At 36.1% G+C, this 14,794-nt stretch overlaps 1 protein-coding gene across 2 annotated transcripts in view; it reads right to left on the bottom strand.

Moving 5' to 3' along the window:
• Positions 1-14,794, bottom strand: part of Mdga2 (MAM domain containing glycosylphosphatidylinositol anchor 2) — a 762,902-nt gene that overhangs the window by 241,449 nt on the left and 506,659 nt on the right. For both annotated transcript variants that reach the window (XR_015004446.2, XM_048415642.3), the window contains exon 6: positions 1,811-2,080. Coding sequence is in view for 1 of the 2 variants with exons in the window: in XM_048415642.3 (XP_048271599.1) it covers positions 1,811-2,080 (270 nt within the window). In the remaining variant the exon portion in view is untranslated. The remainder of the gene's footprint in view (positions 1-1,810; positions 2,081-14,794) is intronic.

Below are 14,794 nucleotides of genomic sequence, written 5' to 3'. Positions count from 1 at the left end.
ATAAGAACAAAGAAATTATGTATCAGATAAATAGTTGTTAAGGCTTTTCTTTGTTCGTGTTACTTAGGTAAGAGTTGGGAGGTTTCCTTTGTAATGATGACAAGGAGAGGCAAGATTCGGGTAGGGTGCATTGCTGCACATTTTCTCTTTCCTGGAGGATGCCTGAAAAACAATGACGTTTTGTCCGCCCGTGGATTCAGTGTTATAAATGACTGTACTCTGTAAACTAGATTGAACTCATCACTTTTTCTCAAGTGAACTTGCTTCTTTGATAAAACAATATAATAAGGTATTCACTATTGGATCTGTGACACTTCAGGCTAAGTGTTACAATGCTTTCATGTCAATCTGACAGCATGATTTGACAGACTATTTTACATCTCCTTGACAATATAGGCATTTTAAAAACAAACACAAACAAACAGACAGAAAATAAATACTGTTGACGGCATACTCCGCCCCCCTCCGCTCCCATTTCTTTCATTTTTAAACAGTTGGTGTTTGATGGATGATAGATTCTGGCAGCTCAATATAACAAACCCTAGAGGAAAAAAAGGAGAGGACAGGCGGATAGGTGGGTGGTGGGTGGGGAAACTGCGTGGTATGTAAAATAAATGGGAAAGATGTTATTTAAATTAAAAAAGAATCTCACTTTGGCAGTACTAATAATCAGCTCGGGATTATTGGGTCTAGCCATTTTAATCCCAAGAAGAGGCATTATGGTCGTTTTCTCGGTACTATTTCATTTTATTATGAGGCAGGAAGCGATGGGTTTAACACCTCACAGTTACTCACTATACCATGGCTAACAATTCTACAGCTGAGGCCCAAAACCACAGTGTTTTGGTTTACACTATAGTAATTTACATTTTCTTAAAAGTATAATTTTGTCCAGGAGTGTCTTTCTAACATTTTGTACATTGACACAATGAGCTGGGGTCACTAAGATCACTACAATAATCCGTAAAAGTGCCACATGTTCATGACAATGGAGCTAATTAGGCTTCAATCACATAATAATCTGTTGTGTGCAAAGGGTCTCTCCTTGCTCCTGTGACATCTCATTGTTCATCTCCATCCCTATCCAGTACTGTGTTAAGTGACTACGACACAAAGAACATAACTTCTCTTTGAAGTTCTTCTTAACTCCTTTATCTCTTCTAATAGTGGGGCTATATACACCATCAACATATTAGCTGGTAGCCATTACAGCAATCTCCCTATTGCTGCCAATTTAGGAGTTCATACATATTTTGCTCTAGTCCCTCAAATAAGCTTTTTTTCTGACTTTTTCAAGTCTTTGTTTCAATAAGGTCTTTTGAAACCTTACTCAAGTGAGTATGAATGTCTTTATATATTTCCTAATGACCTCAATGGAAAAGAACTTGATATTTTTATATATACTTTCCAAACCACATCATGCAAGTATCACTGTAGTTTATATTTATTTTATATTCAGTATATGTAAGAAGAATCTTTGAGGTTCTATAAATATTGATAAATCATGAAGTTTACAAAATTATTAAATGTCTAAACTGACATATGCTCTTTGTATATTTTACATAACACTTTATTAATTATGTTTTACTTATATAAGTACATGTCAATGCATCATTGTAAATATTTTGTAAATTTCTTTCATGCAAATAAAGTATCATTAGGATTTAAGATTTTTCAGATTCTAGATATGGTTACATATTATCCGATTTTTGCAAACATTTTCTCAATAACTGGCAGACAACGTCAATATCCGAGAAAATACTTTTAAATTAAACATGGTGATATTTATTTTCTCTTCAGACCAACTTACCTCTCACAATGATGTTGGTGGATTTTTTTGCAGGATTTCCCACATTATTATTGGCAATGCAGCTATAAGTACCAGCATCATCTGAGGTGATGGCAGGTATGGTAAGCGTCCCTCCATTCAAAACAATCTTGTCAGGTAGAGTCCCGAAGGACCTGACCCAAGTGAGAGAGGGCGTGGGCTCTCCTCCTGTCGTAACACACACTAATGTTATGGCCTCTCCAGGATTTACGACTATAGGATCATCCACCAACAGCTTAATTGACGGGGATGCTAAAAGACACAAACAGAAGACATGCATACATTTAGTGAGGGATGCTGCAACTGGAAATCAACAACAGGACTTATATATACTTAAATGTTTGAGCAGTTAAAATTAAACTTTGTTCCTTTTTTTTATTATTATAAAGACAAGGTACTACTCAAACTTGAGCCGGGTTTAACACTTCTGTACCTCACTTAAGCAGCATAAATGTCCAGAACATCATTAAATGTTTGACACTTGATGTGATCTTTTGAAGCTCCTCCCTCAGAAGTGAAACTTTCCCTCATGAAATTTCTCCAGACTCAGGATATTAATCAAACCCATCAGGTTCAGAAAACTCATGAAACTCATAAGAATTTTGGAGCTTCTCCCAAAGCTTCACAAGGTTCCTCCCCAGTCTCTGGTAGGAGAGGACACTCTCTTCAGTGTCACTGCCTGGAATCTGTGCAGACAGTTCCAGGAAGTCAGTCTTTGCTAGTGGTCCCCAGCTCTGGGTGTGGCTCGCAGGAGTGCAGCTGTTTTCACACCACCTGTGACCCCAAGAGGCACTCCAAAAAATTCCTGATTTCTTAGCTAGACTTGAATAACTTCTAGGAGCTGCTGTCAATGCTCTAATGTCCAGGCCACCCTAGGAAAGGTCACACAAGAATATGCAAATATTCATTTCCCAGAATTATTGTTTTCTGTCACAGGAAAATAAAAGTGATGGAGTCGCCAAGAGCAGCATCCATTTCTCCTCAGTGATAAGCCACCTTTTCTCTCTATCATTTGTAGTTGTTCAGTCCTTGTGTTTTCTTGGCGGAGATGGCTGAGACTTTCATTTTTGGATTATTCAGGAATGGGATGATTGATTTTTCAACCTAAATTTAAGCAAGCAACAGAGAGCATAATTCCTCACAATCTCTACCCACAGCAAGCCCTGACTGCACTTCTTCAGGTGCCAATTCAAGGCTGTGTTCATATGGAGTCAAAATAAGTGCCTAAGGCGGTACCTGAGTCAGGATGGCTTAGGTAGCGAGTTCTCACAAGCACAGGTTTAACATTCAGAAAGAAACAGCCACAAATTTCCCAGCAGAAATCCCGAGCCTACCACTTCTATTATGGTTAAACGATAAAATTCTCACAGTAAAAAATAAGTCTTCTGAACTCCTCAGGTTAAAAGTAGAAAGATAAACACTCACTAAATTAAAAACAATCACCTTTTCAGGAAACACTGAAATTAGAAGCTATATATAGAACATAAAATATGACATTCATACGTGGTATATTCTACTTACAGCAAAGAATAAGTATACACAACACTTTCATAATAGAAGTAGGGACATATATTTTATTGATGTTCAATTTCATATGTTCAGAAATATTTTATGACAAAATGAAACCTATATTATATGTAATCTATACATATATATTTAGATAGAGAGAGAGACTTAAATTGTTCAATGTTATTGCTTTATTTAAAAAATTATTAAGCTTAGTTTAGACATGCAGTTTAGAATCATAACTTGTTAACTTGTGTGTTTAATAAAATAAATTTTACTTAAAAAAAAAACAAGCTGAGCAGTGGTGGCACACATCTTTAGTCCCAGCACTCAGGAGGCAGAGGCAGGCAGATCTCTGTGAGTTCGAGGCCAGCCTGGTCTACAAGAGCTAGTTTAAGGACAGGGTCCAAAGCTACAAAGAAATCCTGAGTCAAACCAACAAACAAAACAAAACAACAACAAAAAGAAACAAAAGAAAAGAAAAAGAAAGCAAGAATAGGGCAATAATTCCATATAAATATTCATGAGAGAAACAGGGAGTCTATATGGCATTTCCGAACATCCTTGTTCCCTCCTGCTTCTTCTAACATCATTAAAATAGCATGGGAATTTTCAAAATGTCACAACATCAGCTCCTCTGATGTTCTGACATTAAAGTATAAAGATTTATTATTAAAAAGATGCTAGGAAATACACATAGTAAAGGTGATATGCAAAACTCACCACAGTTGGGGAGAAAACAAAGTGTATCAAAGAATTATTAAATATTAAACTAATAAATGGAAGATGTCACTAATTAAATTTTCTAAAATATGCATTGTGCTTAATTATTAATGTATTACTGTCAAGAGACAAAATGAATATTTATTGGAGTAAATAGCACAAACCTAGAATGTTGTAGTTATGATAAAATTATTATATAAATCCTAACATATAATACTGACAATGTTTAATGTGTTATACATGAATTTAAGTTAAGCTAAAAGTAACCAAGTCAAAGTTTACTAAGGTATATTAGGACCACAGAAACACTGAATTTACATTAAATAAAAATTATTTGTCTATATAAAAGGCTTATATGATGGTGAACAGTTCTGTAGACTTAATATTATATTCAAATGTATTTGTTAAATAAATCTCAAAATTATAGGGTGGTACTTTTGACATATGTGCATTAGCATGTAACATTTAGTTAACTATCTTTTACAATTATAAGGTCTTTTTTAAGAATTGTATGTGATTTTAGAGCATAAATAGAATCATGTTAAAGTGAGGGATAGCTTGCCATAGCATAGAAATCATTTAATATAGGAAACTCAATTTTTTAAAATCAAACTTTAAAGAATTTAGATAGAATGGGTCATTTGTTAATTAGGAATTATATACAAACATTCTAAAGAAGGTTCTGCCTCTCATAATTTATTTCAGTTAGACAGGACCTGACTGTTTAATCCAGGAATTAATTATCTCACTGTGCAACGAAATGGCCATTAAACTTAGCATTTTTGGAGGCTTTTGCTCCTGAGGTCTGGGATTACAGGAGCTGACTTCAGTTTCAAAAGTCACATGCAGTATGTAATGGTGTGTGTGTGTGTGTGTGTGTGTGTGTGTGTGTACATCTGTATTTTGTAGGTCAGTGTAGCGTGTGTGTGTGGACAAAGGCACCAATAAAAAGCCCAAAGGATAACTTGAGGGGGTTCTCTTCTTTCACCACGTGGTACCTGAGGATTGAACTCAGGTGGTCAGGTGGGTGGCAAGAGCTTTTCCTTGCTGAACTGTGCCTCTAGCTCTAATGTTTCATTACTTCATGCTTTCATCTGACTTTTGTGGCAGAGGCCTGCATGACTATAAAGATAGCTCTAACTAGAGCAATGGGGAATAAGGAACCTGGAGACAAACACACAGAAGAGTTGGACTGAATGGACTGTGCTCTGATGGAGATGCACTGATGACAGCCAGGAAACCCAGCATGTTTATTACACATAGCATGAAAGAAGAGAAGGCCAGCCTGCCATCCAGGAAGAGAAAGTTGTGACTGATAGGTTCTGCATACAATGGTTTCAGCTAAAAGTCAAAAGTTCTTGATCAATATCCATACTTCGACCAGGGAAAGGCTTTGTGATTCTGCTGAGCCAGGCCTGGGGAAGGATTTTCCACCCAATGGTTCTGTCACTGGGGTCATTATCATGGCTTTTTTTATCTCAGCAGTACACATTCAGTCTCAACTTCATTAGCTCTCCACACATTGCATATATTTCCCAAGTTACAAATGAAACTTTTTAACCATAATTCAGTCCTACCGTTGATTTTTCTGGAGTATGGCATGATAGTTACTCAAAGACCTGACCGTGAACTTGGGCAAGTTCTTTCACTTCCGAGTGCCTCTTTACTGACATTGGTAAAGCAGAGGACAAAACAATGTTTTGACTGAGAGTATAAATATGAAGTCCTTACTTTAATACCTACTGCACACGATTCACTGAGAGGTGTTTTATAGTGTCATTCATTCTACGTTCACCTTGTAGGTTTAGTTGTAACCTGACATATAGTGTGGCAACTAAGAGACAAAATGTTTATAAGCAAGGATTGCTTTGATTACAGGTGAGAGGAGTATTTTAAGATCTGTTGCAGTTCTTAAAGGTTCTGTACCATAACACATAAAACTTATTAAAAGTCATCCAATTTGAGAAACATGAGCCTTTATCAATCTCATTTTGCAATACTGTTATTAGAGAATTAAACTCACTGTATTTCAAAATTTGCTGTCATTTGACTGTTAAAAGCACAGAGATAATTAATGCTTGTCTTGCAAACATGTGCTGTTCCCCACAGATCATGCATCATGAGATTTCTCTCCTAGTTTATAAGAGTATTCAGGAAATGAAGACAGATAAAGCCCACTGAACTATATCATGAACCAAGCAAGCAGAATGTGAGGCATAAGCTACCTCCTGTATTGATGAAGTAACCACTAAAACACACATCTATAGTTACGCATGGAGAAAGAGACTTGTAATTCTAGAATGTCAGTGGTAGATGTAGGATAACCAGGAGTTTGAGGTCATTTTTAGATAAATAGAGAGTTGGAGGCTATCCTGGGCTACAAGAAACCTTATTTCAAAACTAATAAACTAACAAACAAAATAAACTATGCACCCATTTGTAAGCTAGGGGCATATATTTCATTTCTTCTTCTTAGTATGTGAGACAGATTACTTTGCCTCATTTTAAAGCAATTAATAAGCACAACGTTGGAAGTAGACCAAGAGAAAAACCAAATAAGACAACATGGAGTTATTCTTTGAGATGCTAACAGAAGTGGGAGGTGGAAGTTATTGTAAAGGAAAGAAACTTGACACAGAAAGGCATAAGGTATGTTTTTACTGATGGGAAAGTAATGAATTGATTTACTAGAATAAAAAGTCAACCAGTCTTTAAAGTCTAGAAAAAGTGAAGCAGATGGAAGAGAGTTGAGTATAGTATGTTCCCAAACATGATCAGACGAGGACTAAATTCTAGGGTCTTGCTGCACAGTGGAATGACAGCTGTATAACAGATCTATAGTATTTGCTATATGTGTTTAGAGGACCTAGATAGAGAAACCTGACACTTCTCAGCACAAAAGTACAATAAATGTTTGAGAAGAAATATATATTACCTTGATTTAATGTACATTTAATATATGATTTAGTAAATATATGTAAAAATTATAAATTAATATAACCACACATTATAAAATGTGTAGAGTTAAATCTATACCCAAATAATATGTATTATTACTATTCTTCAAATAAAGAACCATCAATGTGAGACACACAAAAAAAGGAAATCCTACAAATAAAGTTAAACAGTTATATTAACACATGCTGCAGATAGCCTTGTTTCTGAAAGAAACATATTCTGTGTCTAAGGGAATACTGACCCTCAGCACATTAAAGACAGAGGGAAACATCCTCTACATCAGATTGCCAACTTCAAGGACAGGAGCGTGCTATTTCTTACAACATAAAGGCTCATCTTATTCTCTTATATTTTTCTATCCACTCTTCCTTGTTTTCCCTGGTGATCTGAGGGCAAAATCTTCTATTCCTTATAAACATGGCTTAAACGACTCCATAACATCTTTCTTTGTAGCTCCTGTTAAGGCCTTCGGATCCTTGGAGCTTCTGGGGTACTTGCTGGAGTCCCCAACCTCCTATGCTGACAATTCACATTGCAGATCCTAACTAGGATTTGTTTCAAAGCCCAAACTTCACTGTCTGCAGCAAAGAAATTTAAACCATGCTTTATAAATTGTCAAAAGAGTGCTCTAATCTAAGCACATGAAAATAATTGCAGTCACATCATCACTGAGTCTTTCTGTACTCAGTGTTTACATTTAACTATGGTGCCAGTCAAGATGTCAGACTGATAATGTGCCAGAACTTAATGATGAAAGGTAGTTATCACAGTTATGGAGACTGGACCCCTCTTTTAGGCTAAATATAACAGTATTGTAGCATACATTATGTGCTCTGTGATGGGGATAGTATGAATGATACACAGATAAATAATAGATAGATAGATAGATAGATAGATAGATAGATGATAGATAGATAGATAGATAGGTGACAGATGATAATGGATGATGGACAAGTGATTGATGATAACTAGAATATGAATGTTACAGAAATTGATGAATAATATAAAGACCCATAGATGAATCATAGGTGATAGGTAGATACAGGATAGATTATAGATAGATGATATATGACAATTAGAAGAAGGGAGGAAAGGGAAAAGAAGAAAAAAGGAGCAGTATGAGAAAGATAAATAGGAAGAGAAGAGGGAAAGATAATATGGTTAATGTGAAATGTTTCTCACTTCATCATATGGCAACCTTGGTCTTCATCTGACACTGCTAGATGTAGTGACTTTGGAGACATCAGGAGCTGCTTCGGAACTGAAGAAGCTGGTAACTGGGAAGTTGCAACTGGAGTGGGGGCTGTCTTGAAGTTTGTCTCTGCCTTTATCTTGTCATATATCATACCCATATTTTCCTTTCCCTTTCTCTTCCACCTGGTCTTGATATGAGATGCTCTGCTCTGCTAGGCACTCCCTACCATGATGGATTGAAGCTTTGGAAACTGTGAGTTAAGATAAACCATCCCTTCCTTAGGGTGTTAACTTCAGGAGTTAAAATGATGAAAGTCTGATGAAAAAAGTCTGACAGACAGATAATAGGTGATAGACACATAGATGGATATGTAGCAGAGATTTTAATTCTGGAAGAGATGGGAGGAGATAAAGCTAAGAAAGAAAGAGGAGTAAGAGAGGAAAGGTAAGAGAGGGAATGAGAAGAGAGTTGAGGTAACAAAAGCTGCATTTCTGTTTTCCAAAATTCTAGACTGTTTTGTTCAATGCAGTGTCTTATAAACCTGAAGCCTGTTTTCTGATTCAGTAACTTGTTATGTTGCTCAGGACTATCTCTAAACTCTTGACCCTTCTGCTTCCACCTCCCAAGATCTAGGGTTACAGATTGGCACACCACCGTGGCCAACCAGCACTTTAGTCAAACTTCATTATAGCATGTCTGGGGAAATAAATTCTTCCCATATCCTTTTCAGTACTTTTTTCTTTGTAAAGAAAAGCAATTCTTTTCCCCGAGATGATCAGGAGATACTTAAGAGATCCATGGTAGGATGACAGGCCTGTTGTCTGTCATATGGCCATCTCCTAATATTGGATATTACAGAGCATGTGGTACTCTGTATCCTTTCTCACATTTGACAGTATGGGTGTGGCTGGCTGAAAGTGAAGGACACAGTATCCTCATGGCCCTGGGAAAGAACTAAAGTTCTCAAGAGTGAAAGAAATAGAGATACCAGGTAGAACTGAAGTCTCCAAGGCAATAAAATGGAAAACACTCTCAGGTAAATAAATCTATCACAATTTTCCGGAAGGACTGAAAGTGTGGCTTAGTGCAAAAGCACTTGCCTAGAAGTTTTGAGGACTGAGTTCAATCCCCAATCATACAAAAAGACAAAATAATAAAAATGTCTTAGGGATACTCTACAGGCTATGGTAAATTGGTTGCAATAAAATTCTAAAATCATGGCACTATACACAGTTGAATTAAAAAAAAACAATTGAGAGTTAGAAAAAATATTTTAAATCTGGAATTATATGAGATTCATATCCACTTCAATTTTAGCAATTCTGTTGCTACTGAAATTGTCTGTTGAGATTAAACAAAGATTTTGAATAAAATCTTAACCATTTCGTTTTAATTGGATTAAAGTAGATTGAGTACCTTCTTGGGTGTACTGTTTGTTTTGCAACCCATCGTTGGAGGAAAGCATGAGCATAAGCATTCTTTTTAAATCTGAAACTAGAACACAGTGTTACTCATATCTACATTCTCATAGACTTTGCACTTCCATGGACCTGAGATATTTAATTCTAAAACTAGAGCCTAGTTTGCTCCCTGGGCTATAATTTGAAGACCACAAGCTGTTACTTATTACATGCATCTATCACATATTTCAAGAGCAAAATGTGTTTCCTTGGATGCAAGTAATTCAAGAATTAAGTGGATTGATTCATAAGAAAACTGACAAGGAAGGAAAAAAGAACAAGTAAGAATTCCTTGATAGAAATGTTATCCCTGTTAATATCTTCCTAATTTAAATCCTTGAAAGTGGGTCCTGGAAGTCATTCTTGAGTGAAAATTGCAAGGAGCGTTGACAAAGATGAGGAGACTAGAAATGGAGAAATGTCAGGAAAGATGCTGTGATAATCAGGCTTTGGAGTGGAAAACCCGGCTCTTTCCTGCACAATCAAGAGTTTGCCCCTCAGAACTCTCTTAATGATCATGGTACCTGGGAGGGTTTTTCAGCATCTATGAATCACTGGACTTTAATTTGCCAGGTTCATGATATCCCAGTATCCAGAGAAAGATTTTCTACAGAAGGCCAGTTATTTCAGTTTTATTTCTGTTGCTGTGATAAACATGAGAATCCCCAAAAAATATTCAAACAAAAAAGGAACTATTAGTCTTACAATTTTAGGTTCTGGTCTGTGGAGAAGTTAAGAAAGGATCATAAAGCAAAGAAAGAATATTTGCATGGATCCTTGCTTTCTTGTTCTTGGCTACCCCTTTCCTATTGTGCAGGACCTCCTGCCAAGGGACTGTTGTGATTCAGAATAGGCTGCTATACCAGCTAGCAAGCCAGGTAATCCCCACAGACAATCCTACAGGCCTATCTGATGTAAATGACTCCTCTGGAAACTCCCTTTCCAAGTAATAAAAGGCTGTATGAGGTTAAGAGGAAAAGCTAACTAGCACGTAAATTAGCGCGGTGATATTTTGTTTCTGCTTTAACACATAAAGCTTACCTGAAGATCAGAGTGCGAAGCTAGACAAACTAATTAGCCTTAGAGAATTCATAAAGACAGGATCTTGTCTATTGGGTCTGAGCATTCAGGGAGGTAAGAACGCCAGTGACTGGCTGATCTCCTCTGATCTTTCAGCTTTCAAATCCTTAATATTTGACTACAGATTTTTATTTAATAAGATCAATTAGGATTGTGTTACAAATAAGAAATCTGGTTGTTTTGCTTTTAGAGGTTTTAGGTTATCAACATTTAAAAAATATCAAATGAAAAATTCCATAAATAAATTGTTCATTAGATTTAAATTATATAATTTTAATTAGCATGAATTTATAGCATCTTATTCTGTCCCATTGATCACTAATCATTGCATTGTCTAGCACATCCACGTTCCAAATGCTTCTGGCCACTTCGTCACTTAGTAGTCCTCTGGCTTAATTGTCTACTGTCCCAGCATCACTGTATCTGTTCCCAGAGAACCTTTATTTTCCTTAATAATGGCAACAAAACAAAAGTCATGATGCCTACAGTTCAGATTTGACAAGAAGAAGCCAGTGAGTGCATCCTTTAGGGAAAAAGACAAAGATCAAATAAAGAAAGTGAAAGCAATTTATCTAATGCCACAGTGAAAATACAATCCTATTTAATCATTGTGAGGAGGGGGACAGAGTCATCTGCTAGTTACATATCACACTGTGAACTCTATAGCCAATGTGCAGGATAAGTACACTGTTAGGATGCATGAGGCATTATATGTGGGTAGAAGACATGAAGGAACAAATGATTTTCGAATTGCAGCAACTTTTTAAATTATGAAAGAGTGTTGCTATATGGCAACACTGAAAGGTGTATGAACAAAACCAAATTATCTTTCCTATCCTCAGAAAGAAAAATGCAGCCATATTGTTTATGGAATGGTTTCACCAATACTTCCTTTTCAGAAGGGAAGACATACTTAGAAGAGGTAGGAAGAGATTAAATTTCTGTTCATGAATAATCAATGTTTCTGGGCATTCTGAGTCTGTTTACCACAAAATTAAAATATTGCTACTATATCTTTTGATTATTGAAAACACATTGCTTTAGTTTCTTGACCAAGTCACTCAAGTTTGTAGCTGTTACATACATCTTCTCCTGCTATTTGATCTCACTTGTTCAGTAGTTTATGCGGACTTCAATCTGGAATGCTGAAAATCATTCTCGATAGCTAAGATGTCAAAGCTGCAATGGGGGAATTAAAAGTAGGCACTGCAAATTCACACCGTAACTCTGACATGATGCTTTCAATTATGCTCTAAACTTCCGGGGGATTGATAGAAAGGTTAGGAAAGCCATTCAGATAGAAAGACAAGTTGGTCAAGAAGGACATGATGACATTCTTGATGGTCAAGTGCAAAAACACACATAAGGATACAGAGAGGCACGAATGATGGAGCAAATGGATATATGTTGAGTCTTCTGAAGAAGTGGAAGATGAAAAAGAACAACAGGTATGTGCATACTTCCAGGAAGTAGTCTCATAAAGGATACTTGGGGCATATAGAAGTAAATTATAAACAATAGTATGAACTTGTTAAAGACAAGGGCCAGCTATGTCTCTGTGATTATGTTTCAGGGTTTAGCATAGGTTTAAAAATGAGAGCTTTAAGGTCTTAAGATAAATCTGTATTTAATCTACTTAATATTAAATATACTTAGTAGCTTTATCTCAGTCAATTCAATCCAAAGCTTAATTCTTACCAAGTAAGCAAAACTTAGAAGACACTCAGGATTTGTGTGCAATAGTGAGACATACTAGACTGGAGAGACTGTGGACACAAATGCATGTGCTATGAAGACTTTTGTAAAACAATTATTCATTACATACTTATTATCAAAATAAGTATTACTTGAATTTAATGCGTCAAGCACTGCCATGTGTTTTCTAGTATGGGGACATGTAACAGACTTAACAGTGGGAACATTTGTCTACATTTTATTCAAGTGGGAAAAGAATTAAAAAATACTTCCGTCTTGCAAAGAAAAAATAAAGATGGTTGGATATGAGTATATTTCAGTTTACAAATACAGGTAATTATTAGGCTAATATTTAAAATAATTATCAAATTTTTTAAAAAGAAATCTGTCTACCTAAAGTAGAGCAAACCACAGGAGAGTCAAAGACCAGAAGGCATCAGTACACTTGCTGTCCATGGTCACTCTTTCATGTACACACAAAAGCAATCACTAGCTACATGAAGATTATGTGTAAAGAACAAATAAAGAACAAGAACATAGATGTCAGATATGCTATTAATTATGAGGTAGATGTCACATGAAGTGAATGAAAAAACATGACGAGGTAGCAAACACTAAGAAATGTAATCTGTTAACTTCCCCTTTTTGTTCTGGAACCTGATGTTTTTAAAGTTGTGGGGAAATACAGAAGATGTGGCCATCTGAGATGAGTTTGTATGTGGAGAGACATGCCTGGAAACCATGGGTTTCTTAAAAGAAGACCTATGTGGTAGAGAAAAAGAACATGTCTGTCTTTTCAGTCACTTCATACAGATTTCATTCTCCATGTGTATTTCATGCCATGTTTGGAGAAATGAACACTTCACAAAATAAAGAGGGGAGCATCTATTTGAAGTTGAAAACTTTAAGAGATCTTGCCCATTTACATGAGCTTATCACTTCAATATTATCATCCACTTGTGGGCTGATGGTCAGGACGGAAAAGGAGGATATCATACTGAGGTAGTGTATGTGAAGTGATGTTCAAGGATATCACAGTATTCGAACTAGCACCTGTAAATAGTACTTAATGCAGGCGTGAACCTTTGCTAGAGATATTGAAACCAACACATGTTTTCGTTATCATCATATTCATAAGACAGAGGTTTCTGGAGATGATCAAGAAAACAATCCATTTTTCATCATGGAAAATTGCATTAAAGAATTCAGAGAGTGATCGATTTTATAACAACACAAATCTCAAGTAATGGAGCCCCTAGATTTCATTTTTAATTCGGAGGGTGGTTTAATTGTAACTTTTGCTGGTATTACTGTCATCATCAGCAATTGTATGCCTTCAAATGTCTTGCTTCTTTCCAGTGAAACACCCGACCTATTCATTTAACTGAGTACATATTTAGAGGGCATTTATAGGACATTATCAGGTTCTGTAATGTGGCAATGAATAAAACAACCCAAAGTTTCTCAACACTCAGAATAATGAGGTCTTTGGAGACAACTCCCTGTGTCTCATGTGACCTTATATTGTTATATCATTTCCTCATTCCCTGAATACACTCACTGAAGTAAAAATGACCACAATCAATTATCTATGCCATTATAAACATCTATTGCCCTGAGAGGTCTCTATAAATATGAAAAGGCATTATGAAGACAAATTTCAGTATTGCATATAGCTGGCTCTGTTGGTTCACAGTCCCTTCCTATCCTTTTCAGGAGGTAAGCTCTTGATAGACCTGGTCTCATTCAAGTTCAAAAGAGAATCAAAATACATATGTTAGCTATCACTCACTGAAAGAATTCTCAAGTTAAATATTTCCAGCTAAGACATCAGTGATGCATGAAAACAATTTGTTGTACACAGGAGATACTGGAACTAGCAGAGTAAGGCTATATCGTCAGAGTTCATTTATCACAAGCAGAGCAGGAACTCACTGGTTCTGTTGCCCGGAGTTTGCTTTCACTGCTTACCCATTTAGTAATCAAGCCATTAACTAATTTATTATTCTTAAATATCAATGTCTAGTCTTCATCATGATCTGCAGCTTTTACCCAGGTGACTGGTTCAGTTCCTCCTTTTCAGGAGCAAGAATAATTGTAGTAGTCTACCACTGTGACATCGTTAGGAACAGGACATCAAGGTGACAAGAGCAGTATATGTTTGTTTGTTATTTATTTATTTTTGTATCACAAGCTCCTGATAGAGGATATAACAAAAATTAGGTGGTTAATGATGTTCTCACGAATGAAAAAGATGAGAGACCTGAGCCAGGTGTGGAAGCAAACACTGGTATTCATAACACTTGCTGAGGCTAACACAGGAGGGGGATTACCATTTTGAAACCAAGT

The sequence above is a fragment of the Myodes glareolus genome, chromosome 11 (assembly GCF_982192425.1).
Source record: "Myodes glareolus chromosome 11, mMyoGla1.1, whole genome shotgun sequence".
NCBI lineage: Eukaryota > Metazoa > Chordata > Mammalia > Rodentia > Cricetidae > Myodes > Myodes glareolus.
The sequence above is the reverse complement of the archived record's forward strand: the minus strand, read 5'-3'. Positions and strand labels throughout refer to the sequence as shown.